The sequence below is a fragment of the Pempheris klunzingeri genome, chromosome 18, assembly GCF_042242105.1.
Source record: "Pempheris klunzingeri isolate RE-2024b chromosome 18, fPemKlu1.hap1, whole genome shotgun sequence".
In the NCBI taxonomy this organism is placed as follows: Eukaryota; Metazoa; Chordata; class Actinopteri; order Acropomatiformes; family Pempheridae; genus Pempheris; species Pempheris klunzingeri.
Window position 1 is genome coordinate 7,014,974 of NC_092029.1, and position 25,762 is coordinate 7,040,735.

Genomic DNA, 25,762 nt, shown 5'->3' on the forward strand with positions numbered 1-25,762 from the left:
TCTTAAAATAGATTTCACACAGAAGCGCTTTGTGAGTCAGGGACATAAGACAGAGGAAAAGAGAGATTGTGTTTTTATGGTGTATATTCCAAGAAAACAACATTTGCATTGCAGTGTCCATTTCTTGTCAAACTAAAGCCACCATTCATTTCTGGCTTATACTATAGGGATCAAGTATATTATACTACATTCTATGGAGAAAAAAAACTTAATTGTGTTCTCTTTTATTGGGAACATGATGCGGGTTTACTTTCAATCCTTGGCATGGAGCCCTTGCGTGCACAACAGGAGAGATTTTCCTGGCCAGACTCCCACGTTTTTACACAGGTGCTTCCAGGCTGCCTGACAGTCATCACCGTGTCCAATTACTGCCACAGCGCATCCCTCCAACAAAGTTAACAGGGTGGATCCAAAGAGGCAACCCTCGCCTGCAGCTACGCGTGGATACCCCTTTAAAAGGCTCACCATGTTGCCATCACATGCTTCAGCACAGAAGTAGGATGAGGATGTTCTTGTTGTTGTTATGTAAAACACACTTGTCTCCTAAATAGTCTGCAAGCCTGGAGAGACTTTTGCGGGGATTTCTTCACTTTTGTGCGGCTTGCATTGGTGGACCGGCCCACCCAGTCTGTCAGTCAGCCAGCCAGCCAGTCAGTCAGCCAGTCAGTCAGTCAGTCAGTCATGTTGTGCTGCTAGTTGTTGTTCAGCAGCAACACACCGACTGGTGCGCAAACTGAAAGCTGCGTACAGTGTTAATGCCAAGTGACGGATATAAGCGACGTGCGTGCGGGCTGCTGACTCGATCTCCGGCAGCAGCAGCAGCAGCAGCAGCAGCAGCACTCAAGGTTTGCAGCCGTGCCCTGCTTTGGGAGAAGGAGTGCATGGGATAGAGGGGAAAAAAACATCCTGGGCAAACCCTGCTCGTCTCGGGAAGGAGTGTTTTTGCCTCTTGTTGCGAGAAGAGAGTTGTTCGCTCCGTCTCTGCTCTCCTCTCGTCGATTTTGTGAAATCAAAGGGGTTCCCTCGAGTGGAGTGGCGACATCCGTGTTTATTTCCTCGAGTTGAGCTGCATCGGGTAACCAGCTGGACGAGGCGGACTTGCCTTACCTTACCTAGCCATTCGGAAAACAAGGTGCCCTGACTGGCTCCATTGGAAATCAGACGAGATAGTGCCTGCCACACACACACACACACACACACACACACACACACACACACAGCTACGGCTCGGTAAGTAGCGGCTGCTCCACATTATCTTTCCTCATTCTTCTTTTTTTTTTCTTCTTCTCTCTATTCAGGCAGAGCAGTGGCTCGCGTGGCCAGCTTTCCCTCTTTTGTGTGTGCTTTTTTAGTCATGTCTGGGGGACGTTGCAGTGGCAGATAATGGCCATAGTGATGAAGGAGATTCCCAGGGAGTGGTGCTCAGTCCGACTGGCCGTGCAATGTGTTATCATAGCCTACCCCCCTCCTCCTCCTCCTCCCCTTCCTCCTCTTCCTCCTCCACCTACTCCTCCTCCTCCTCCTCCTCCAACACCACCAGCTCCAGCACCAGCAGCAGCCACCAAAGTGTGACAGGCTACCAAAGCTGCACCAGTGCTTTGTCTGTAGAATAGACTCAAACAAGGTCAATGTTAGGGGCAGAGTGGCTCAGTGATGTTATCACTGGCTGGATGGATGCAGGATGTGCTCACCTGGATATCAGTCAGTGTGTGTGTGTGTGGATGTGTGTGTGCGTGAAGGCTATTTCTGTGTGTGTGTGTGTGTGTGTTCATGATTGGCTGCAAACTTTGTGATCCATACAGCTGTGGCATTTGTTGGGCTTATAATTTGCTGTTGTGTCTCACATTGGATCTATTAACTGGCCACTTTGGGTTGAGTGACAGTAAACAAATGAGCCGCTGTAAACTGAGTGAGAGAGAGAGAGAGAGAGAGGTGGGGGGGGATAACAGGCTTTGCTTTAAGTCATTGTGCTCCTCTGCTCAGGTAAAGGAAAAGGCTGCACAAATGCCAAAGCAATTAGCCCACATCACAGTTTGTCATTTAGGTCATAAAGGCAGTGAGCTCATAAGACATGACGCTATCATGACATCAGAGATGAACCCCCCCAGGCCTTAGTTGTCGCTGAATGATCTTCAGCACATACACTGCTGAGAAGTGATCGAAGAAAAAGTGGGAAGAGGAGCTCTTTATTACTGAGTAAAGAATGAGAAGGAATTCCGTTCATCTGGTCTTTTTAGCTGGATTATAATAAAACATGGATTTATATGAAATCAGTGTAAATATTTCAGGACTTTGATAGTAACCAATTACACTAAGGAAGTCTATTAACATAAGGAATGTCTGTCTGATCACATTTTCCTGTTTATACAGAAGCTGAATGGAGTCTGGAGTTTACTTCCTATTCTCGCTCTTTTAACTCAGTACGTTGATTATACAATAGGCACACATGACCTTTTTAATACTTGCAATTCATGCACATTTAATAATGGGAGAGTGCATCACAAAGCCATGTTTAAATATTTGATCAGCTGTGGTGGAGGAACTATTTAGATCCTTAACTTAAGTAAAAATACAAATGCAACAAAGTAAAATATTCCATTACAAGTTAAAGTATGATTTAAAAAAAAAGTGTTAGCAGAAAAGTAAAAGTTCTCCTTCTGCAGAAAATGGCCCATGTCACTGATATTTTAGATGATATATAATATATATCAAATTATTAGGCTCTTGATACTGATGTATCAGTGTGTGGCTGGTTGAGGTGGAGTTGGATTTAACTACATGTATAGTTTGATAGTTTAATGGTTCCAAATCCAGGGCTCGGACGCCCCCAAAGGGTCACAGGATAAACCTGAGAGGTCATGGGACAATTTTTTCTTTCGTTTCTTTATTCAGCCCCTTTTTAACCATGTTAGTCACATTTGGATCAATTATCTCTTTTACAAGGGAGGCCTGGCCAAGGCTGCACCGTGAAAAGTTAAAGACACAACAACCAGGGAACATGGAACATAAAAGATAATCATTTAAATGTAGGAGAAAATAACTACAGGACCACCTATGAGAGAGAAAGTCCATAATGTGGAAGGAGTGAAGAAAAGCATGATAGTTTCGCTAAACAAATTTCTGTTAATGTTGTGGACTTCGGACTGAATCTGTCCCTTTTTTATGTAAATTAAATTGGATAACTGGTTGCCTTTGTGCAAACTCTGGTACAAAGTGCTCCAACAAGAGCTGCTGCACCAGTAAATGAAGAACTGACTCTTAAAACTGAGAAGTGTCAATATGTTAATGTGATGTGTTAGGTGTAATATGCTCATAGAAAGTCAGTGTGGTAACAGTTGTTGATTCACCTTAATATCTTACCCTTATTGAACTTGTTTTCTCAGTTCAGTGACCTTAACTCAGTTAGTTTCCCATGTTTGAAACATGAGATGACTTTGAACTAATTAATCAAACTTATTTCACCCAACGCGCATTTTTACGGCAGCAGGGGAGCTTGAAAGTCTTTTTTATGAATCATTATTAACCAGCAGCCACGGTCAGTAGTTCTTTCTCTTGTCCACACTATCGTAAGTGACTTTCTTCTTATTTCTGCCAAGTCTCCTTTTTCAGGGCTGCCATGGGACTATCTTCAGTGTAAATGAGAAAGCTGATCTGTCAGGCCACTCTTTGACACTCTAGTTTATTGTAGTTGAACATTAATCTTTTGGAGTTTCTTCAGCAGACCTACACAGCATTTTTTTTTTTTTATTTTTACCACGTTTCTCTCTGATCCAACAGACCACACCCCACCTCACTATACCATCATAAATGTCATAAAACGTAATATAGAAGTGTTTTAATGACTCACACCTAGACCCGTCATTAAATAGCCACGCAGGACTAATAACTGAGCCATTACTGTGAGACCAATCCTCTGTGAATTATCTATGGAGCTCTGCCAACATACAAATCTAGTCCTTAAATCATCAATGAAATACAGGCCACTGGAATCGTTTTTGGATTAGTGGTATGTTTTGGATATTAAAATGGTCCATGCTTGTGCCTATTTCCATTTATTCTATTCCAGCACTGTGTATCAGTCAGTCGTCCTCAGTACTGTGGCTTACTTTGGCTCCTGTCAGTTGCCCATCAGGCAGCGGTGGAAAGTAACTAAGTACTCAAGCTCTTTACTAAAGTACAATGTTGAGGTACTTGTACTTCCATTTTATCCTAGTCTTGTTCTTTTTACTTCACTCCATTTATCAAACCACTGTACTAGTTACTTTTCAAAATACGATTTTACATTAAAGAAAAACACACTAAGCTAAAGTAAAATACAAAACTCCTCAAAAGAATAAAATAGAATAGAAAATAAAAAAGTGTCTCTTCGGAGCCTCTTGTCACAGGTTTATGAAATATCTGCAGTTCCACCAGAGACACATTTCTCCTTTAAACCTCTGAGAAGATTTGATTTAAATAACGTTTTGAGGCCTAAAGATGTACATTTATCCCACTACTAAGATTAGAGAAAAAATGCCTACAAATATGTGCAGCAGAACTTTGATTTTCTTCCTCCCTCGTCCATGAATCATCTTACGACTCCTCAGATTTATCTTGTGGCCCTTTGGACCCTTTGCATTGAGGCATTAATATTAACAATCTAATAATGTGATATATGATGTTTTATCTGACACAAGTGCTTTTACTTATCATAATGATAATGCTCAGTTTTTACAGTACTCTTTTGAATGCAGAATATTTTACATTGTTTTATTGATTTGTTTTAAATTCTGTGTTCTTGCACTGTACTGTGAACTGAGCCTTCTATTGAAAGATACTATATGATAATGCCTACTGCCGCTGTACACCTCCTATATACATTTACTAATAATTAACATGGCTTTTTCCATCACTGACAGTGCCACTCAGATATAATGAATAACACAAATTGTTATTAGATTTGAATATATGAAACCTCTCTATAAAACCTTATGATCCAGACCCGTTCGAATGGCTATAAATTTGAATAGTTTGTGCATCTATGTGTGTTTACACTTGGTGTCATTTGAGCAGTTCCACACAGGAGCACCTTCCGATGAGAAGCCAGATTAGTGCCACGGTTGCTTGGTTTCATTAGAAGAGGCTTGTTTATGTTCATTCACCGTCATTGTCCTGAGGAAACCCTGTACCTCCACACCAGGCTTGTGCAAGTTCACTTTTCAGAATCACATCTGCAGGATGGTTTTGTGGCCCAGTAAAGCCTCACCACCCACACGCTTCTATTACCAAATCTAGCCAGAGCTGACCTTAACATGAACATGAATAGTATGAAGTCTTGATATGTGTGCCACTGTCCTTTCGTGGTGATATATGCTTAATTTCATAATTAACCCAAGTATAGAAGCTCTGATTATTAAATTAAGTTTGAATGCTCCACAATAACTCTGATGCTTTCATGTCAGCTCTCAGTTTGAAACAGATTAGTTACCAAACAAGTCAAACTGCAACTGACTGTCGTTCTTTGAGCCATCCGGCACTCAGATGGACGTATGAATGCGTGGGGAGAGGTTTGACTGTTTCTGTGCGTCACTTCACATGATCCATCTATGCCAGCGTTTCTTTGAGAGAAACCAGAAAAAGAAGGAAACCAAATCACCATACACTTACAGTACAATGTCAGCAATGAACTCCTCATCCATATTTTCACCAACATATACTAATAAATCTAACATGCTTGTTTTGACAAAAGCCTGTCGTCTAACCTTTGAAGACTAAAACTCTTACTTTAATGTGATACTCCGCGCAAAGTCTGTCTCATGGTCTTAAAACCTTCAACGATCAAAGGTGGTTGTAAAAAGTTGCAGTTATAATAATTAATTAAATCGTATTTAAACTAGAAAAAAAAAAACATCCACATACACTTTATCACTTTACATCATTTATGTAATAGAGTGGCGACTAGAGTATAGTTTAGATTTAGGGAAATATGATTAAAGCTGGTTTCATTTATATTTTTTCTTTAATTGTCCACTGGGGGGATGTAGCTGAACAAAAAACAAACATATTATCACCTCAGGAAGTTGCAACATGTTAGCAAATGGGGGCTATTTTACAGAGAGCCATTGTGTGTGACATTCATCATCAGACTGTGAATAACAGGAAAACTTCTCGTTATTCTGGCAGTCATTATTCCAAGATGGCTACCCCAACCACTGCCCTTTTTTGCCCTTATTTTGTTCTCATCTCATCTCCTGGGGGAAATATCTAGTAGTCGTTAACAGCTTGTTGGCGCTGGGGAGACTACGCTTGACTCATCGTGTGTGCAAAAACATTGATTAGTGCAGATTTAAATATATTAAACATCAATTGTGAGCACTGTACCTCCACATCCTTCCCTTTGTCACCTCTACCTCTCGCATTAAATATTAGAATTGGGTGATAAATCATGCACAGCAGAATGATTCAGAATGAATGCTACGCCTGTGGATTCTGCGATTATGATTATTAAAAACATGCTGAGCATACGGATGTGCAGCAAATGAGTGGCATGAGAATTTACTGTAAATGTATGTACTTTCTGTCTGCTGTTCTGCTGTCTGTCTGCGTGAATCTACTACATGAGGCCAGGCTGGTTATAGAGGAACTGATTGTTTATCGCTCATAAGCTAGATTTTGTAGTTTGTAATGTAACTTCAGACAAAGAACAATGTATTTCTCTGTTATTCACTCTGTCAGAGACCACACCTATTTCACAATCAAGACCAACCAGTTCATTTTGTAGGGTTACAGCTTTGGCAGAGGGGTTAAAAAGTAAATTGCTATTTAAGACAAATAATTAGCTTTTACTGTAACAATAGAACTGATGGGATCAGCTTTGCTGTGTGGAGGTGCCGACTATTTGACTCGACACAATGTGATGATCACTTTAGCTGCTTTCCCACTGCACCGAGAGGCTCGGCCTGTGACAGGCACCTTTTGAGGAGTCTGAATTGATGTAATAACGGTGTATTCAACCCTTTCACCGAACTAAGTGTATAATTCAGCTCTTTCAGCTCTTCTGACTTTCATCAACATGTCTTACCATTTAAAAAAAAAAAAAAAAAGTCTGGGGGTTGAATTAGGCGGCAAAGTGGCTCTTTTCATCGATGGCCGTTGCTGATTCTTTCAGATTATATAACATCTGACCAAAAATGCCTTTTAAACCTTTCTGGAGCCACAGTGCAGGAAAAAAACCCTTGTAAATGTTCTTTACATGCCAGATACAATTAACAGAGATAAACCTAATATTTTCTTATGATAACTGAGAGTCTTAAAGTGGTGACAACACCTTTAACAGGCAGAGAAAATGAGAATGTGGTGGTTTATGTGTTTTTGTCAAACTGTTTTGCGAAGGCTTTGCTACCGAACAGCGAACACTGCTGGCGGTGTCGCGTTGAAGACAAGTTCAGGACCAGTAAACTACACCCTGCTATTTTCAGATGCCATTTTTGTGGCCACAATGACAGACAAGATAAAAAATGAGTAACTGGTGAGTTTCAAATATTGTTAGTAATTTACTTCTTGTAATCTACACCCATAGTCAATAATGCATTAGATCAATGCTGCACATTGATCACAGGCAGGCTCTGGAGTGTTGAAGTCTAGAGATCACAGTTAGAGCCTTTTAATAAGATGCTGCAACTAATGTTGAGACATGAAGCCTTTTTTTTTTTTGAGGCAACACGGCTTTTGGCTCATAGCAGACAACAGCCAGATCGAGTCAGTCCCGTGAGAGACATCTATCAGCAGGGTGCAGGCAGTTTACACGCTGACAAGCTTTATGTTGAGATGTTAGAATGAATTGCTGCACCTTTTTTATTGAAAAGCGTTAACTACTGTTTAACGTCAGCAGTCCAGATCCTGCAGCAGCCTGTTCAGGAGGGCAGTTTGAGCTCTGAGGCAGCTGATGCACAAATATTCCTTCATCCTATGACTACTGTCAGCAGGATATGTACAGAAAATAACATGTAATGGGTCAAATTCATACAAACATGAGGGTTCTTTCCGATGCAGCTTTATTCTTATGCATAACTAAGATCATATCCTCAAAGTACTCTACTGATGTACTCGTGTGAAGTATTTTTTAGTACCTCCATGCTCTTCTTTACACTTCTAGTCTAATACACTTATGGGGGGATTATTTTAAACCACATTTATTTGACGGGTATAGTTGCCATGTTACTTTATAGATTATGATCCGTATGGAGAACCTGAGCGGTCATGTCCTTGGTGATTAGCTGGGAAGGTGGGCTTTGTGTGGGCATTTTCTAACTAGATTAAACTGCATATATTCAGATGTTTTATCAACAGTGCAGGGAAAGCTTTGGGTATTAATATTGACAAAAAAATAAACAAACAGTAAACTGAATAAGTCAAATATGAAAATAGAATAGATCTTTATGTCATTGTTATAATACAATGAACAGCAGTTTATCAGCAGCATGGCAAGAGAACAAAATCACACAATAAACAATAATTACAGTAAAAGATCAATAACAATAGAATTTACATTTTTTAAAAAGACTGCTGAAAGTTGTTTACATGTTATTTACATAAAAAAACACTTCTATGATATTATTATTGTAGATCAAACTACCCAACAGGAGCTACATGAGGCAGTTAGCTTTAGCTTTAATTAGAATTCCTAATGCAGGACTTTAGTGTTAAGTGTTTTCATAGCGAAGTATTACCACTTGTACTTATGTAAAGAGCCTAACGTCTTCCTCTGCCACTGTCAGCATGTGTGTTACAGTTACACTACATAGCCAGACAATGCACAATGGAGTTGGCTTGAATTTATTAGGCCTCGCTGAGGAAACACATGCCCCCTCTCATCTGGACATGTTGGTAGCTGATCTGTAGTCTCATTGGTTCATCTAGTTTCCAACCCCAGCCGGTAATGGAGAGTAAGGTGATACATGCCCTCTATTTAATGATGAATGTAACAAAATATACAGAAATTAGGACACCAGCTTTTGTTTTAGGAAAGTTATTCCATGATTTTAACCATTTAAAGCTCATTGCATGCCACAAAAAAGTGAGTTTACTTCCCTTTGCACCCTCATAACTCATCTGAACTTCTAAATGGAAGGCATTTAAAACCCATAAGCCACGTGCACCACATGGGGCACATATTGATAGAAATGCCCCCCATCTGTGATCACCCTTCACGTGAAGGTCTCCAAACGTGTTTGGTGGTTGGTCGCTCGTGGTCTGGTCACGACAAATGACAGGGTGAGGCTGCCTGCCGTCGTGGTGGTGGTGGGGGGGCAGTAACATCCATCGCCCATGATGTAGCGCCGTGTGTTCAATGTAGGCGATAGGAACCAAGTTAGGCTCCCTCGGATACCGCAGATATTTAGTTTCTTATTTCACAATCGCAATAAGCAGCTGTTTGTCCGACATTGGAGGACGGGGGTGTCAAGAGAGCCCGGTGCGGATGGCAATTGGTTCAGATGAAGTTTTCTGCAAATCGGTGGAAGCCCAACCAGGAAGAGCACACACACACACACACACACACACACACACACACACACACACACACACACACATCTCGCAGGCAGCGCCACCGACCGTCCTCTCTCCACTCCTCCCCAGCTCTCCCAGTTACGGAGCTCTGCCATCGCACCAGTCCGGCGGCTTCTCCCCGTCCTCCTCTCCGCCCGCACGTTTCTTCGACGGTTCCCGGCTGCCAGGAGGGAAGCGCGTAAGTTACCACCTCCGATTTTTTTGCTGCTATTTCGCCCTGAATGTTTGAAGTTGCTCCGACTGCCCAGCCGTCCAGGGAAGGAGCGCAGAACCCATTTTTCGCTTCGTGCACCAGAAGCGATACGCGGGGCTGCTGCTACGTGCCATATCCTCCCAGGTCTCAGCTAGGACCGGGATCACAACAGCCACCGCGTCGGTAATGAGGAATCCGGTCAGAAAATGTGATCAGGAGGGGTGACTGCTCTTTATTTTGCTTGGTGTGTATGTGTGTGTTCGGGTAGCCCCCTCCCTCCCCTCTCCAGCCCATATTTAGAGCCTGGCTGGCTACTTCAGACTGGCAAGCTACGTCAAGCTGCACTGTATCCCATCCTGCTGAATCCCTCGGCCACTGTATGTATATATTTACGCATGTAGTATAAATAAATGCATGTAGGTATGCACGTATGCGAAGCTTCCTCGTCATCTCAGCGGATGGTGTTGTGGATGAAGCTCACGGCTGCGGTGCAAGTCCAGGAGGAAAACAGAGAGACAGTGACCTAACGTTTGAAATTCTTGTAGTCTTTTATCTCCTCTTGATGAACCTCTACGTGCCGTGGCCGCCTGTCACCGGCTGTGACATGGAAAATGTAAAATAAGAGCCCTGCCGGTGTGATCCAGTGGGCTACGTTACCCAGCTGGTTATTTATTTTTGATGCGTGTTTTGCCGGTGAAAGTTGGCAGGAGAAACATTAAAAAAAAAGAAAGAAAGAAAGAAAAAGAGAAGAAGTGGATGAGGTGTTAATTGCAGGTGTGATATTTACTGACGGTATCGTGCACAGGCTGTTACCAGGTGATGTGGAGCACAGTTGGAGTTGTTTCTGCAAGGTGTGTTGCATGTGGCTCATTGGTTGGATAATGCAGCGGTGTGTGAACCTTTGATGGCTCCAGACACCTTTTAAAATGAAGCCAGTTCTTCTTCTGGTCCCTTATTAGAAGTTACAGCATCATAGTGCACATGAGTGGTGAGCAGCACCATGAAAAAGTGGTTTGTCCTCCTCAGATTTGCCTTATTTGAAGGGTTTTAGGGGCTGGAGGAGGAAAAAAAACACAACAAATTAGGGACTGTATGAAAATTATTATAGAGGGGAGGGGTTGGAAATGGGGGAGGGTGTTTATTTTTTAATTTTTGCTTGAGGGTTGGTAATATAAGCTGTATTAGTTTGCAGATCTTTGAATGTTTCAACTTTTCTCATTTCATTCAAACTTCATTCGTTCATCTCACTCATTCAGTGGCTGTTTACAGGCCGACATGTTTAGCAGCTCTTTACTCAAAAACAGAGATAGTGGCTCTATCTTCACTATACTGCTGCCCTAAATATGTTATTTTAAGATGTTTAGGGAGGGTATTGCATTTTTTTTTGTAAGTCTTAAGAATATATTAATAACACTGCCAAGGCCTTGCTTTTCTATAAAATAGAATATAAGATTCAGCCCACCTCCCCACAACAGCAACTTCTGTATGGTCCCTTAGACAAAGGTAAAAAAGATGGTTAACGCTCACACCTACATAGCCAACACTTAAAATGTGTTAACAACTACACCGCAGTGTGTTCTAAACCAGTTGTTAATTTTAAGTCTTTACAAATATCTTTGTGAACATATCTGTTCATTCATCATTGGTCTATAAACTATTAATGAGTGATAACACTGTATAACATTCTTATAATCATAGTCATTTCTTCAGTACTTTTAAAAACACATTTAAAAATAGTTTTAATCATGCTGCTCATGTTAATGAATACTTAGAATAAATAGTGATAAGCCAACATATAAATATCCTATAATTGCGACTCATTATGAACTCTTTGAACTGTAACCTGCAAAGGATCTCTTCCCCCTGATAGAGGCACCTGAAGTAAAGTGAAACTACCAAGTAAAATTAAAAATATTCACAGACAAGGTTATAAATGTATTTAAAACCACTGAACACATGATGAAGTGTCATATGAGGAGTTATAGTTTTTAACAAATACATAAATGAGCACTCACAATGTCCTTACATCTGTTTAAAGCTACATGATAGTGTGTTATAAAGCATTTATAAATTGTTTATATACAGTTAATAATCGTAAAAAAGTGCTACTACAAAGATAAAGATGTTTCTCGAACAGATTTTGTTCTCTCTCGTACTTCTATACTCTTGACCCTCTTAAATTTAAGTTGTGACCCAAGGGGAGGTCCCCACCCATAGGTTGAGATCCACTGTGTTGAACCTGTGGCCTGCTTGTACAAATATGTGTTCTTCACAATTGCGTGTGTTTTTCTCTTCTATCTTTGACGTGACTGCTTTATGTTTGGTAGCAGTTTTATCTCTTTATCACTGCTGTATTGCTACAATATGGAATAGAGACATGCACATTTGTGCTCAATAAGTAACTTACTGTGGGAGATTTGTGATATTTGGTGTTTTGTTTGGATTATTCTTATTAATGAACTATTGTATATTAACATTTAGAGCATGCCTGTAGCTTAATTTATGCTAGGGCATGAAACATATTCATAGTTGCTTTAGCTGTAATCTTTTTCTTCTTCAAAAAGATGAATGGAGTGTATAGATTGTTGTTGAATTTAATTAGTCTGTTTGTGTGTCCTGGTTTCATTGAATTATTGTCTAAGCCTATCTGAGCTGCTGCTTTACACACAATGTCTCAAGAGTCTTGGCAGTCTTATCATAAAAGAAGTGTCCCGGTGCGTCTGGTGTTTGATGCTCTGAAAGGAGCTGATGATCTGTTTTCTAACCAATTAGAGACGGAGCGCAGGGTCATTGATCTTCCCGTAAATGTGAGATTACTTCCGAGGATCACCAGGCATAAACTGTGTTTAAAGAGCCAAATTGCCGTTTGGCCCGAACGCTGCCACATGAGATAATATCTTGCAGGTTATTCCCTCCAGTGTTTCCCCACCTACACTTCTCAGCAGTGACCCAGAACCGCTGTTGGAAAATTGTCTTTGTGGTTAAAAAATCATGAGAAAAGCTTGATGTGAAGGTTATTGGTTAGATGTGAGAGTTTCTTTTAAACTAACACACAAATTCAGACTTTCTCATAATCAAAGACAGATTTTCAATAGTTTCTTGAATTCAGAGCTAAATAAGAAGTGAAACAGAATTTTAGGTTTGAAGTATGTCACTCTGGTATTGAATTTCAGTCTCAGCCGGCAAGGTCACACTGCAAAACGGATTACATCTTGTCTGAGAAGCACAGCCTAGAGTTAGCTGTCCTGTGACAGAGCAAAGACGGAGGGACACACAAAGATGGGGGATCACACAGTACCTGATGCTGTCGTTAATAAACAGGCTCCAATAGTTCCAAAACGGATGGAAAAAAAAGGGTTTTAAGGCATTAAAAATTCTGGGTTTAATCACTAGTGGTGTCTGAGGTGGAGGATAATAAAGATGTTGTACTAAACGCTGTAATATCCCTTCAAATGCCATGGAAATGGGAGTTGTAGTTCAGGAAGTTGTGCTTGATTTCCGTTAACCCTGGAGCTAAACAGTATTGGCTGGATCGCCAGGATCCCTCTGACATTTCAGTCTTGGACCGCCCTCATGCTGCACGAGCCCAGTCAGACTGGGGCCGACAAAATCAAACATGTTTGAAAAATCTTGCTGGGCTTCGACTGTAAATGAGTCGTCAGTCAGGCCAAAATCTCCAGATATGAGTGAGTTCACACCACAGAGATTTGTACATCAACCGTCAGGCCTCTCAGTGCCTCATGCAGCCATGCTGGTGTGAACAGATGCCCTGGGCTGTGATTCTTGATGCACAGAACAAGTTGAAAAACATTAAAAAGCTAAATGTGATGAGACTTGGTATGTTTTTTCGTGGTGATAAACCCAAAGCTATAAGATTACTATGGCATAATGCTTATTTAGGGAAATTCTACTGTTTTATCATGAGGAGAATAGAGAGACATGTGCATACTGTAAATATGCACGCTGTCTTTAGTCTGAGGGGTGAGTTAGCAACGACTGTAGGAGGCTCGTGGCTACGTAGTGTGTGACGCAGGGGGTCAGGGGGTCACGGGGGACACTGACTCACCACCAGCAACCAAACCTGGCATTCAGAGCCAATCAGCCATGAGCATCCACTGTTTCTCCGCTGGTGAGATAGTGAGCCTGGTGGACAACAACATAGGTAATAGACACCTGACTTTTGCCCATGGAGAGGCTGAACCAAACTTTGAAATCCAAGCACACACATTCAAGAAAAAGATGTATTTTTACACACAATAAGAATTTTGTTGGAAAAATCACCTTTTAATCATCATGACAACGAGAATCTATATGATCTTGTGTGCCGTGTGTAGTTTAGCTTTAAAAAGGGGAAATTCATTAACCGATTATAGCTAATTATGGGAAGTAATGGGGTAGCGTAAGACGCTCATGTGAGTTGGAGAAAAAAAAAAACCTCCATTCAGTTTACAAAAGAAAACTTGAATGGTGGAAATTGTATAATTGTATTTGCTGTAGGGAGTTTTCTTTTCTTTGTGTTGCAGATTCTAGCATATGCTCAGTTTTTAAATGCAGATCTTAGGCTTAACCAAGTTTAACCATCTCATTAGGCCGACAATAAATCTTCATAACCTAAGCACTGCTTTACCCTCTTCCCTAAACACTAAAGTTAAGTTGTGGTGGGTATTAATTAAAGAACAGTTGCTTAAATATATATATGAGCCATTTTTTGGTTATTAAGTTGAGGGAGTATTTCTTACAAATATTCCCAGGCTAACTGGTTTTTGCTGTGCAAGGATTTACATTATTTTGTGTCTTTATGCACAAGATTATCTTTAACTATACAATATGGATGGACATTTACACACTGATTTTAATTTGGCCTGATTTAAACAGGCATTTAGCTGCCTTATTTATTTGTCTTGTTTTCCTAGCCTAATATTGTAGTACATTTTCGATTCAGACAAAAAAAAAAAGGTCCTAACAAGCTGGTATTTACATGCTTTGTGCACACCAGGTGATAAGAATGAATGAAAGACGCCATCAGTTTCTTCCAAGCTGCATAAAACACGCACACACACACACACAAACCCGTTATAATGACAGGATCTCCAACAGATATACAATAGCTGGAGTTCGCCATATGATCAATGAAATTCAGCCTGATCACAAAACCATTCAGCTGAATTTACGCATCATTAAGCATCTTTAGGTATTTCATTAGATGTTGTGTTTGAGTCTATAGTGAAGGCTTATATAAGATAGTCAATATCTTTGTTAGGCTGGTTTCTCATTCACTCTGACTTGCTTTTGATTTTCTTTGTGTTTCTGTTGTTTCTACACAATAAAAACCTCCCAGCCTTTCCTAATTTTAAGTCATGACATTAAAAAAATGTGTTAACGATCCCTACATGGCCCCTCTACCATTCCCAGAGTTTCTGGCCCTTCCATCAATCCTGGTCTTAACGTTTCCTGTGTGATCATAAGATACAAAAGTAGTAAAGATGTTTAACATGTTCACGGCTGAACCAGCTTTCTGTGGACCCAATTAAAAGCTTTGTTTGCCAGTAAGTTAAACTGTTGTGTAGATCAGAGGTTGTTGCTCTGTCGATTGTGTACATTGTAAGCACATGGTGAAACTAGGACAAACTGTCATTTTACCACTTGTTGGTCTCTTATTTCTAGGCCCCGCAGAGAAGCATGTAATGACTCACGCAAGGAAGAAGGGTTCCTTCAGGCAGAGCGACAGCAGTGCTGAGTGGTGGGACAGCTGCCCTCTTTGGCCACATGGTGGCACAATGGGTGGCGCCTGGCCTGAGCGCTCACTACGATTCGGGAGGACAAAGAAGATAAGTGAGATCGTCAAACAAAGGAAGGGCATGACCAAGAGGATAAATGACAAGAGAGGAAGAACAGAAAAAACAGACCAGAACAGAAAACTAGACCGAAGGCGTGACAAGAAACGGGACAGGAAGTCGTATCCCTTGCGGGGGCGGGCTGGAGTTTCGGATGGGGAGGGGCTCAGCTGTCACGTCCTCCTCACACGATTGGAGGAAAGTCTCCGTGAAAAGGAGAGCTGTGAAGAAAGGGAACGAAAGGATGCACGCCGACGTTTATCTCTCAAATCCAAACTGAAAAAGGGGAAAGGCAGTGACAGAAAAGGGGAAAAGTCATTACCAAAAACCAAATCAAAGTCAAACAGACCTAGACATGGTGAGTGCATTCATGTCCCACAACCCCGCAAGCGCAGACTGGCCTCTCTCAATGCTGAGGCAGTGAACAGTCTACTGCTTGAAAGACCTTCTGACCCTCAGCCACCCGCCAAACAGGCCAGGAGACAGGAAGAGCTCACGAATGGAGGGATATCCCTGGATGTAGATCCAACCAGGAGTGGTGTCCCCAGAGGTCTGAAGGCTTCACGAGGAAACCTCAGCAAAGCCTCCACATCTCGCAAAGCCTCCACATCTCACAAACCTGAACTGTGCCAAAGCTCCAAGAAGGTCAAGAAGGCCAAAGCCAATCGAGAAAAGAGCAGAGGGTTGAGTCTGGAGAGCCTGGATGCCCCCGCTCCCAGGAGATTGGCGGGGCTCAATGCGGCAGCCCTGCTGAAGCTAACCAGCTCCTCTGCTACCAGTAAACAGAGAGTAAAGGCTGCACCCACAGCTACTGTCACATCAGACTGCAAGGCTCCTGCTGCAGTCTCACCCCCAAAGCAGCAGGCCAGAGTCAAACTCAGACACAAGGGGCGCCCACAAAAGCAGAAGGGGAAACAGGTCCCTCCCCTGCACAGTGGCTGCACAACCTGTAAGAAGAAGGCGGATTTTGAGCCTAAAGTGGAGTGGGAGACCGGCAGCTGCACCCATCGACTGACCAAACCAGGCTACCAGTCCCGCAGCATGCTAGCGTACCCGCTAAAGCAAGTGAAGGAAGAGCAGCTGGAAACCGAACTGGGGCCGTACTACTGCTGTCCCCCAGAGGGCTCAGTGGAATACTGTCACCGCTTGGCCTTCTTTCTGGGCCAGCAGCCCTACACAGATTCAGACGATCAGCCCCTTAACTCAGCCATGACCCCTGTGAAGCGCGAGTGCCTCGTAACCTCACCATCCCTGACACATTCCCACCCGCACACAGCTCTGACCCTCAGCCCCCACCCCTGCCTCTGCACCGCTGACCACTGCTTCTCCAGCTACTACGTTCACATCGCTCACCCAACACACACTGGAACAACGTCAGCGAACCTTGCCTCGCGACCTTTGAACTTTGCCCCGTCCAGTTTATGCCCCAATCGGATGACTGGGTCGAAGCTGCTGGGTCCACGGGTGTCCCACGCCTCTGGGATGGCTCACCCCGCCTACTGCAACTCGGTGACTTCGCCCTGCTACGGTGATGCCTGCGGGATCAGTGGCTACACCTACAGAGCCATGCCTCCTGTCACCGGCAGGGGATGTTCTTTCAGCACAGGATGCACTGGATGCACACATAGCATCAAAACAGGTGAGTGGAAAGATGACTTTTTGTGTCACTGGAGTATATAGTCAATATAATGCTAATCACAGTGATCACATTTAGCATGTCCAAGAAGATCTGGATCAGGGTTGGTATGTTCCCCCACTGATGATTTGTTCATTTTCATTTCACTTGTCTGATTCAGTCATCTTACGCTCTCCTTTGTGCAGCTGTTTTAATGAAAGGAACCATTATCCCAATGTTATACTTGGATCTGGTTATTACTTACTGAACTAAAGAGTCCTTTGTTGTAAATACACGCCTCAAGCTAGTTGTGAGTCCCAACGAGTGTGAACGTTTCTGTTTTTGTTGCCTTTTTTTTGTTGGTATGAGCTTTGAAAGTGCCCATAGCTCAAGGCTCTGATTTAGATATTTCTTGTTAAGGAGCTCTAGGCTCATATGTAATATTTTCCGTGACAATTTTGTTATATATAGTTGTACTGATAAATACGATAAAAGAAGCAGTGTGTTTTTAAGCCAGTTTACATGGGAACCATGCAATTTATTCATCTTAAAGCTTATGTAACTTCTGCTGAACAGAAGCAACTGAACCTGCTGCCTAAAGTAGTAACATTGGCTTCCATTAGCTAATAGTCATGTCGGACCAAGTAAGGCTATAGCAGCAAAACACTTGAGTGTGTTGAACTGGTCTAAAGTGTGTTTTTTTTCTTATAAATTCAACTTTTTATTAGTAAGAGGATGAGAAGAACATTTGATTTCTTGCTGTATTATTTAAAAGTGTCACTTTCATCCTTCACTTTTCCAGAGGGTTACTCCTCCCCTCAGGGTGACCACAGCCCCTCCCTTCTGGTTCCTCCCTCCATGCCCATGTCCAGCTGCCCTCTGTCCAGCGTGCCCACTTCCACCCAGACCAAACCCCACCTGCTGACCCCCCTGTCAGGGCGAGACCAGCCCCAGGCCAGGTTAAAGCTGGCCAGGGAATGCCCACAGAGCACCAAGCCTTCCAACGGCTCCCTGTCCATGGGCCGCACTCGGCTGCCCCAGAAACAGCCGTCGCCCTTGCCAAGCCTCAGCAGCACCAAACAAAAGAGAGTCAGCCGCAGACGTGCTACCAACGGCTGGCGGCCTGTAGGAATGCCCACAGAGAGGGAGGTCTTTATTGCGGTAGGTTATTTGTGAGTGTGTCTTAGAAGTGAAGATGAATAAGAGATTAGAGAGCTTCTTCTCTGTTTGACTTTTTCTCCTGTACTCCACTACCTGATAATACCCTGCTAGTAGAGGGTTAGGGTTGCATCCATGCAGCTGCCTGGCACGAAGCAAAAAAAAAAAAAAAAAAAAAATCAGCTCTTGCAGGGAAAGATAATTGTGTTTTGACCACACAGCTTTGTGTGACAGATTCCTTTTTGTCTTTATAATGAGAATTAAATCTATCCTTGTCGGTGTGTATGTGTATGTGTGTGTGTGTGTCTCAGGGAGAAGATGAGACGGCCCTGCGGCAGTGTTATGAAGGAGTAGAGAGGGACGGTGAAGTGATACACGTCAGAGACACTGTGCTGCTACGATCAGGCCCCAGGAAGAAATCCCTCCCATATGTTGCCAAGATATCAGCGCTGTGGGAGGACCCCAAAACGGGTAAAGGAGAGGAGGATAGATATGGTGGTTTGTGTGCATGGATGGGTGGATGAAGGACATATGGCCAAGGTTGTTTACCTGTATGTGTGACTGTGTGTCTCAATCTCCCTCCCCAGGGGAACTGATGATGAGTCTTTTCTGGTACTACCGACCTGAACACACCCAGGGAGGCCGAGATCCCAGCGCACACTGTGAGGTGAGACTCGAATGGACTGCAGCAATGATTTAATGTTGCCCAGTGGTTAAATGACAGATGTGCAGGAAGACAGGAACAGCACACTGTAGCTGTGTATGTCCACCTAAAAACAAGCAACTGAGCTAGATGAATGTGAGACGTGGATATGTGTACAGTGAAATTAAATGCATTCATTTTAAAGGATTATTTTAATGAACATAGGAATTATTTAATTAGTGCTGTGCCCCGAAGCGCTCAATAGCAAATGTAGACATTATGAGATAACTAATCATATGACTAAATGCTGACAAAATGTAGAAATTTACCATGAAGTTGTGAAATAATCTAATAAATTCTTAAAACTCAATCTTATGAAAGGTCATTTCACCCTGCTGTTCTTTCCAGCAACAGATTTTTTCTGAATCTTATTCTTATTTTACGTTCACCAGTTTTAACACTGACATTTTCCCCGATGACAATTTTATTTCATGATGCTGCTTCTCATCCCGAAGTATGTCACCCAAGTCCCAACAGGGCAGAGCCAGTGGGATCGACAGATGATTCAGTCATTTAACTGTGTAAAAAAAGCAGAATTGTCGCTGAGAGAAGTGGTGATGTGAAATAAAAACTTCTGAGAAAAGCACATAAAAGAAACTGAAATAATAATGCATTCAATTGTTTTATTGTGAAAAGAATCAGGATGTAAAAACATTTAAAATAGCAGAGTTTTAGCAAATTATTGGATGATTTCATATTTTTTTCTTACATATTTTGGCTGTTTGTATTCATATGATGACTTCTTTTATAATGTCATTTAATTATTTGATATTGAACACTCAATATTGAAGCAGATTTTTTTTGACAGGAAATATTGGGAATCAAAATTTTACCCAGTTAGCATAGTTACATTAGCTGTACAGTAGATAAAGACACGGCCGGTCCTGCCACACTGAACACATCAGGCAAATAAAGACACACCATAATAATTCAAATTCAGTGGAGTGAAGAGTGTGAAAGTGAAATTCAGCAGAGATGAGTGTGTGAATGTGGGAGGAAAGATTTATTTCTTAAAATAGGGCGTGTCATTTGCATATAGTAAAAAAAATTATTATGAATTATTTGTATTATAAATATTAGATAGTAGCTGATAGGGAGTCCTGATATACTAAATAAGTATAAAAGACGTTTAAAGGGAAGGCAAAGAAAACCTCCGCCTCTCTGTGCACAAATATTGAACAGTCACTGCTGCCAGAGACATCATTATCTTTCTCTCAGCAGCACTGAAACTGCTGATAGGTGGTTAGCTCTAACTGTTACCACAATGCCAGAATGATGATATCTCTGCCACCTCAGTCTTGCACAAACAAAGAAAGAGAAGAGAGCAATTTCACTGCTAGAAAGTGAACACAGTGAAACAGTACTCATGTTTCTAGTCACAACGTGCGTGGAGCAGAGCAGGTTTTTGTGTGTGTGGGTACGCACATAGAAGCACAATCCCTTTGCACATGAACAATTACTGTGTTCACAGTTGAAATGAGTTGTCATTTCTTCAGCGTTCAGTCTGCACAATAGGAGACACTTGTGTTGATGTGACATTGTACACCCACTGTGGTTTCAGAATGAGATTTTCGCCTCTCGGCATCAGGATGAAAATAGTGTGGCCTGCATAGAAGACAGATGCTATGTTCTGCCACTAGCCCAGTACTGTAGGTGAGTACAATCACACACACGCACGCGCACAGAAACACACTTCAGCGATTCGCAGGAAGGCTTTTTAAAAGGCGTTTGGAGGCGTTCCTTTTAATTAACAGCTCAGCTTCTGAGACATGTGGAAGCCTGTTTGTCTGACTTTCTTATCCCACGTTAGTGACTCTGCAGCTGTTAATGAATTTGAGGGAGCACCAGGCCATGAACATTTGCTTAGACATAATTTGCAAATATCTGTTTTGAGTTCTGTCGCTTGTAATTTTCAGATAAAGATACAGCAGCATAAAGGCAGTAGAGACACAGTGTCACCTTTTTTGATTTTTCTTTTCTTCTGTGTGTGTGTGTGTGTTTGGGTAGATTTTGTGCCTTGGTGAAGCGGCGTGCCGAAGGCTCCCCACCTGGCAGCGCCAGCATGGTGCCCTGCCGCCCTGACTTCGCCCCCCCCTCCCACCGCTGTGTGCCCACAGACGTCGACCCTGAGCTGGTATATCTCTGCCGGCACGTGTACGACTTCCGCTACGGACGCATCCTGAAGAACCTGCAGTAGATGGTAGAAGGGGTGTTGCACTCATAAATGAATCCTAACATAGCTCCTGCACAGAGGTGGGGGGTGTTGAGGGACTGAACACCCCTGTCTGTTTCTGCTGGGGACGCTCACAATCGGAGGGAAGGGGGATGCTGGGCTGGGTTTGGAGAGGGATGAAGATGAAGCAAAAGGTGTTTTGTGACACAATATGAAGCACAGATCCCTTTAGTTGACTACAGAGGAGCTACAACTTGGCAAATGAATCCATCTCAGTCAGAACGCCAACATTTCCTGGTCGGGAAGAGCGATGAAAGGAGAATTCATTCATCAGTTTGGAGTTTTCAGCTTCCACATCACTCTGTGGTTACATGGAGGCTTGTGTGCCCCCAGCCCCCTTTGCCTGCCAGGAACACCAGACTGAACTGGGCTGCTGTCAAGACAGCGTTTCCCCCAAAGCATCTTAGCTCAACAATCATGTTTGTTCCATTTGTAAGCCAGTGGCTCAGGAATGGTCCGGCGCTAAGGTGCTTCCGAGGAACACAAGCCTGCACTGTCAGCTCAATGTTAACGGTGTTCAACCAGGCAGGGTGAGGGAGCAGTTAATGGAGAGTGTCGTCTTATTTCTCCTGATTTGAGTTCGTCTCACATGTGTGCGTGTGTGTGTGAAAGAGCGAGTGTTGTCGGTGTGGATAAATGGATAAATGTGGGTATGTGTGATGGTTTTTTAGGAGGCTTTCAGGCAATCAAACCAAACAAGCAGCTTTAGAGGAAGCGGAGCTCTCTCTCTCTCTCTCTCCCCATCCTCTCTCCTGTGTGCCACAATGCACTGACAGAAACATTTTCATCTCACGTGATGCTCTGCGCAAACTCAAATACTGTACCTGAAGGGGGTTTGTGAGGCCTGATCTATCTTTACCAAACAGGGCTTCTTTAACTTTCGAGCAGGACAGGAAAACTGATTTTATTAGTGAAAGAAAACGCAATCTCATCTCAGCCACAGTCCTGGCTTGAGGGAGCCTTGTCCCAGAGAGGCTCTCGTAATGGTCCAATGGAGGGAGCCTTCACTGATGAGTCGAGACACTCCTGAGCCCTGTGAAGGCTTATTGAGGCGAGGGCCATTGTTAATTGTTTTTTGTTTGTCTTTCCTTATGGTTTGTCACCTTTGCTGTTCCCTGTGACTTGCCTTATGACTTGCAGGTAGAGCTATAGGCAGCTAGTGTCTCCACATACAACTAGGAAGTGGTAGAAGGGGTGTACTGTAGTCCCCAAAGAAAAGGATTTTGTTGCCGATTGACTGACTGATCAACTGACTGACAGCTATGACATGATCACTGGACAAAACGCACTGGTTTAGGCCTGTAACCAATGAATATTTTCATTATTGATTCATCATTTTGTCACTGAAATGTCACAAAAATTGTCTGGTGTAATTTCCCACATTGAAGACGACGTATTCAGTTGTCTTGTTTTGTTGAACCAACGGTCCAAAACACTGGTGTTGTATCATGTGTGACAAAGGAACACATCAAATCCAGATAATTTGAGAAGCTAGAACCATAAATGTTCATTTTGGCTCCAAAATAGTGGATTCATTTTCAGTCGATCGACTAATCAATGAATCGAATCATGGTTGCAGCTCTACACTGGTTAGAAACACAGTGCACTTTCCATGTCGTCGATCTGCTGTGCTCTAGCTGCTTTTTTTCGTCCCCCTCCCTCTCCTCCCCCCGAAGATAAACCAAAGGATGTCACACAAGCCAGAGCCCCCATCTCCTCCCTCGCACTTTTCTCCTTGTCAGCACTTCTGTCCTCGTTCCCTTATTATATTGCACTAATCCATTCCTTAATTACAACAACTTTGTTCAACTTTTTTTTTCATTTGGTTACAGCTACTAATATCTTGCCAGGGGGGACATAGTGTGTGTCTCGTGTGTGTGTGTGTGTGTGTGTGTGTGTGTGTGTGTGTGTTTTGTAGAGAAGGAAACCGTGAGGATGTCATGGCTGCTTTTGTCAGTGCAAACTGTGTATTTCTATTCTTTCACCAGTAGAGGAGTCGGCCAGCGTGTTCGTCATGTTACCTGATGCACAACCTGTTGAATCCCATGGAATATACACAGTATATATATAATATATATAATATATATTACTAGAGTCATTCCATTTGATTTTCCTGTCAGCTCTGACATACTTATATAAATATACAGTATATATATATGTATGTATCCACACTGTTAATGTGATTAGATTTGAAAAAAGGCATCTGGATAGAGGCCTGACGCGCTGAGCGGACACACGAAGCACCATGTTAGATGTGTATTTGGATTGAAGGGTGGGGGTGGCGGGTGGGTTGTGGGTGGGATGTGGGTGGGAATGTGTGGTAGGGTGTTTGAAATTCAACTGAGTGGTGGTGGATGTCAGACCACGCTCATTCATTGCCTTTTAACCTGCAAAGTGTTGTACTGTCACTCAGAAAACGAGTCGTCGGCGAGTGTGTGTGACTGTGTGTGTGTGTGTGTGTGTGTGTACCTTTTTAAAAACATAAAGAGTACCCGACTGCTTTCCTAAGCAGCAAATGCCCTGTTCTTCAACATTGGATAAGCCGTAAAAGTTTCAACACTCTAAAGCCATCTTTAACTTTTTCTCTATTTGAGCAGCATGACTCCTTACCCAAAACAAAATCAAAGCCTGATCATTGGGTTTTTTATTTCTATTAATGCCCAGATTCTTCAAAGAGGTAATATATATTCTCCTACTTTACAATTTCTCCTTATTAAGAATATTTTATTATGTCGATTTCCTAAGATGGCATATGCAATATATTTTTAGACTTACTATTTTTGGAAAATGAACTTAACAAATCAAGAAAAGAATATGCATTATTTTTATTTCATTTCAAATTAGTTTCAAATCATCACAGTGTTAATTGAGATTTGACCAAATGAAAGAAAGAGGAGAATGAAGGGACTTGATGCCGTCTTATGACCTAAGGTTGTAGATAGTTGCAGTGAGAAACTCCCTTCCAGGCGTTTTCTAATGAAGTGTACATATCTGAACCCAGGAAGCACTGGGCACTCTTTAAACAAGCAGACAGCCAATGCACAGTGTAGTATTTTTGCAAGATCTGTAATAATTATATTTAAAGTAAGAAAAAAAATATTTAAATGGAGTGAACAATACAATATATTAAGATTTCAATTAACTTATTTGGAAATACTGTGTCTAATTGATTAACTATATCCTGTTTCTTTGTGCTCCAGGATAGAAATTATTTCTGTTTATTTGTAACTTATAAGTTTAGAAATTAAATGATTGAGTGGCGATTGTTGACAGAGATGTAAATGTTGTTCAGTTTATATCATTTAAGTTGTCAGGGAGTGGAGACCAGACCAAAGCACACCCCGGCAGACGGGAGAGCAGGAGCGACCGCAGATCGGAGACACAGATTTGATCCGATTTCCCTTTGAGACGCTTAAAAAGTCAAATCTGACCTGAGACCTGCGGGAATAGGCGACTTCTAGCTCTCCTGCCTTACCTGACTGACCTTAAGTGTGATGTTTGGGAGAATGTCGTGGCAACATGGTCACCTGAGCTTGTATTGATTGGTCCTATTAGGGGAGAGACTGAGACGGTACACCTGAGACAGGACAGGACGTCCTCTGGGCTCCAGGTAGAAGATGCCGTCGGGCGCTGATCTGAGACCAGTTTCCCCTCTCTAAATTTAGCCCAATATTGTAGAGGGGTTTTCAATAAGTGTGAGGAATCAGGGACTGTATGAAAATTACTAGGGAGGGCAGGGCAGTGAGAATTAATTTTTGTGAAGAGAAAAGTTTAATTTTTGTGTAAAGGAGGGTAGACTATAACAGGGGAGGGTGTTTCAACATTTTCTCACCCCAGAATTATGTTTTCATTCTGTGCTCATGTTATAGGCCCAACAGCTCTTCTGTTCTGCTGTATTTTCCCTCTTGTTTCCATGAATAGTTATTTTGAGATTCTGACAGGAGGGACAGATAAGATTTAGCGCCCCTCCCCACTACAGTAATTTTCAAACAGTCCCTAATTTATGTCAACTACAAGGGTTCCCAGCAGGCTGAGAGGAATTTAATATAATTAAAGAGCAGATCAAATTGAGGATTTGCTGAGCAGCTTCTCCCACCATCCAAATCAGCTGGCCACTGTTGCCTCTCTTCCAGATGTGCATTGACGGTGTTTGTCCCCTAGAGGGCAGGAATCCTATGTGTGCAGAGCGGACTCATGGCCACGTCCCAAAGGTGTTCAACAGCTTCCTCTCCTTGTCCTCTTTTGTTGCATCCTTATCTTTTGGAACTTCCTGGAAAAGGAGACGAAGAAAGCCCACTAAAGACGTCGCCATGAGTCATCCTCCAAAGTGCTGGCCAGCCCTGCAGAAAGCATGGACCAGATTGTATGTTATTATTTATGTGACTTAATTTCCCAGCAGCTTTGCATGGACACAGTCGCATCCTTCCTAGCCATGACCATAAGGCATGGCCAGCACTCTGGAGGAGTCGGCCTCTGTGTA

General features: G+C 42.4%; 1 protein-coding gene across 1 annotated transcript; it reads left to right on the top strand.

Moving 5' to 3' along the window:
* The first annotated feature begins 1,162 nt into the window (after positions 1 to 1,162).
* On the top strand, positions 1,163 to 22,012 carry LOC139217970 (bromo adjacent homology domain-containing 1 protein). The gene is made up of 8 exons (XM_070849482.1): positions 1,163 to 1,230; positions 9,616 to 9,724; positions 15,404 to 17,212; positions 17,991 to 18,349; positions 18,658 to 18,817; positions 18,934 to 19,013; positions 20,611 to 20,702; positions 21,057 to 22,012. The coding sequence occupies exons 3-8, from the start codon at positions 15,424 to 15,426 to the stop codon at positions 21,244 to 21,246; spliced, it is 2,670 nt and encodes an 889-aa protein (XP_070705583.1). The 5' UTR covers positions 1,163 to 1,230; positions 9,616 to 9,724; positions 15,404 to 15,423; the 3' UTR covers positions 21,247 to 22,012.
* The last annotated feature ends 3,750 nt before the right edge of the window (positions 22,013 to 25,762 follow it).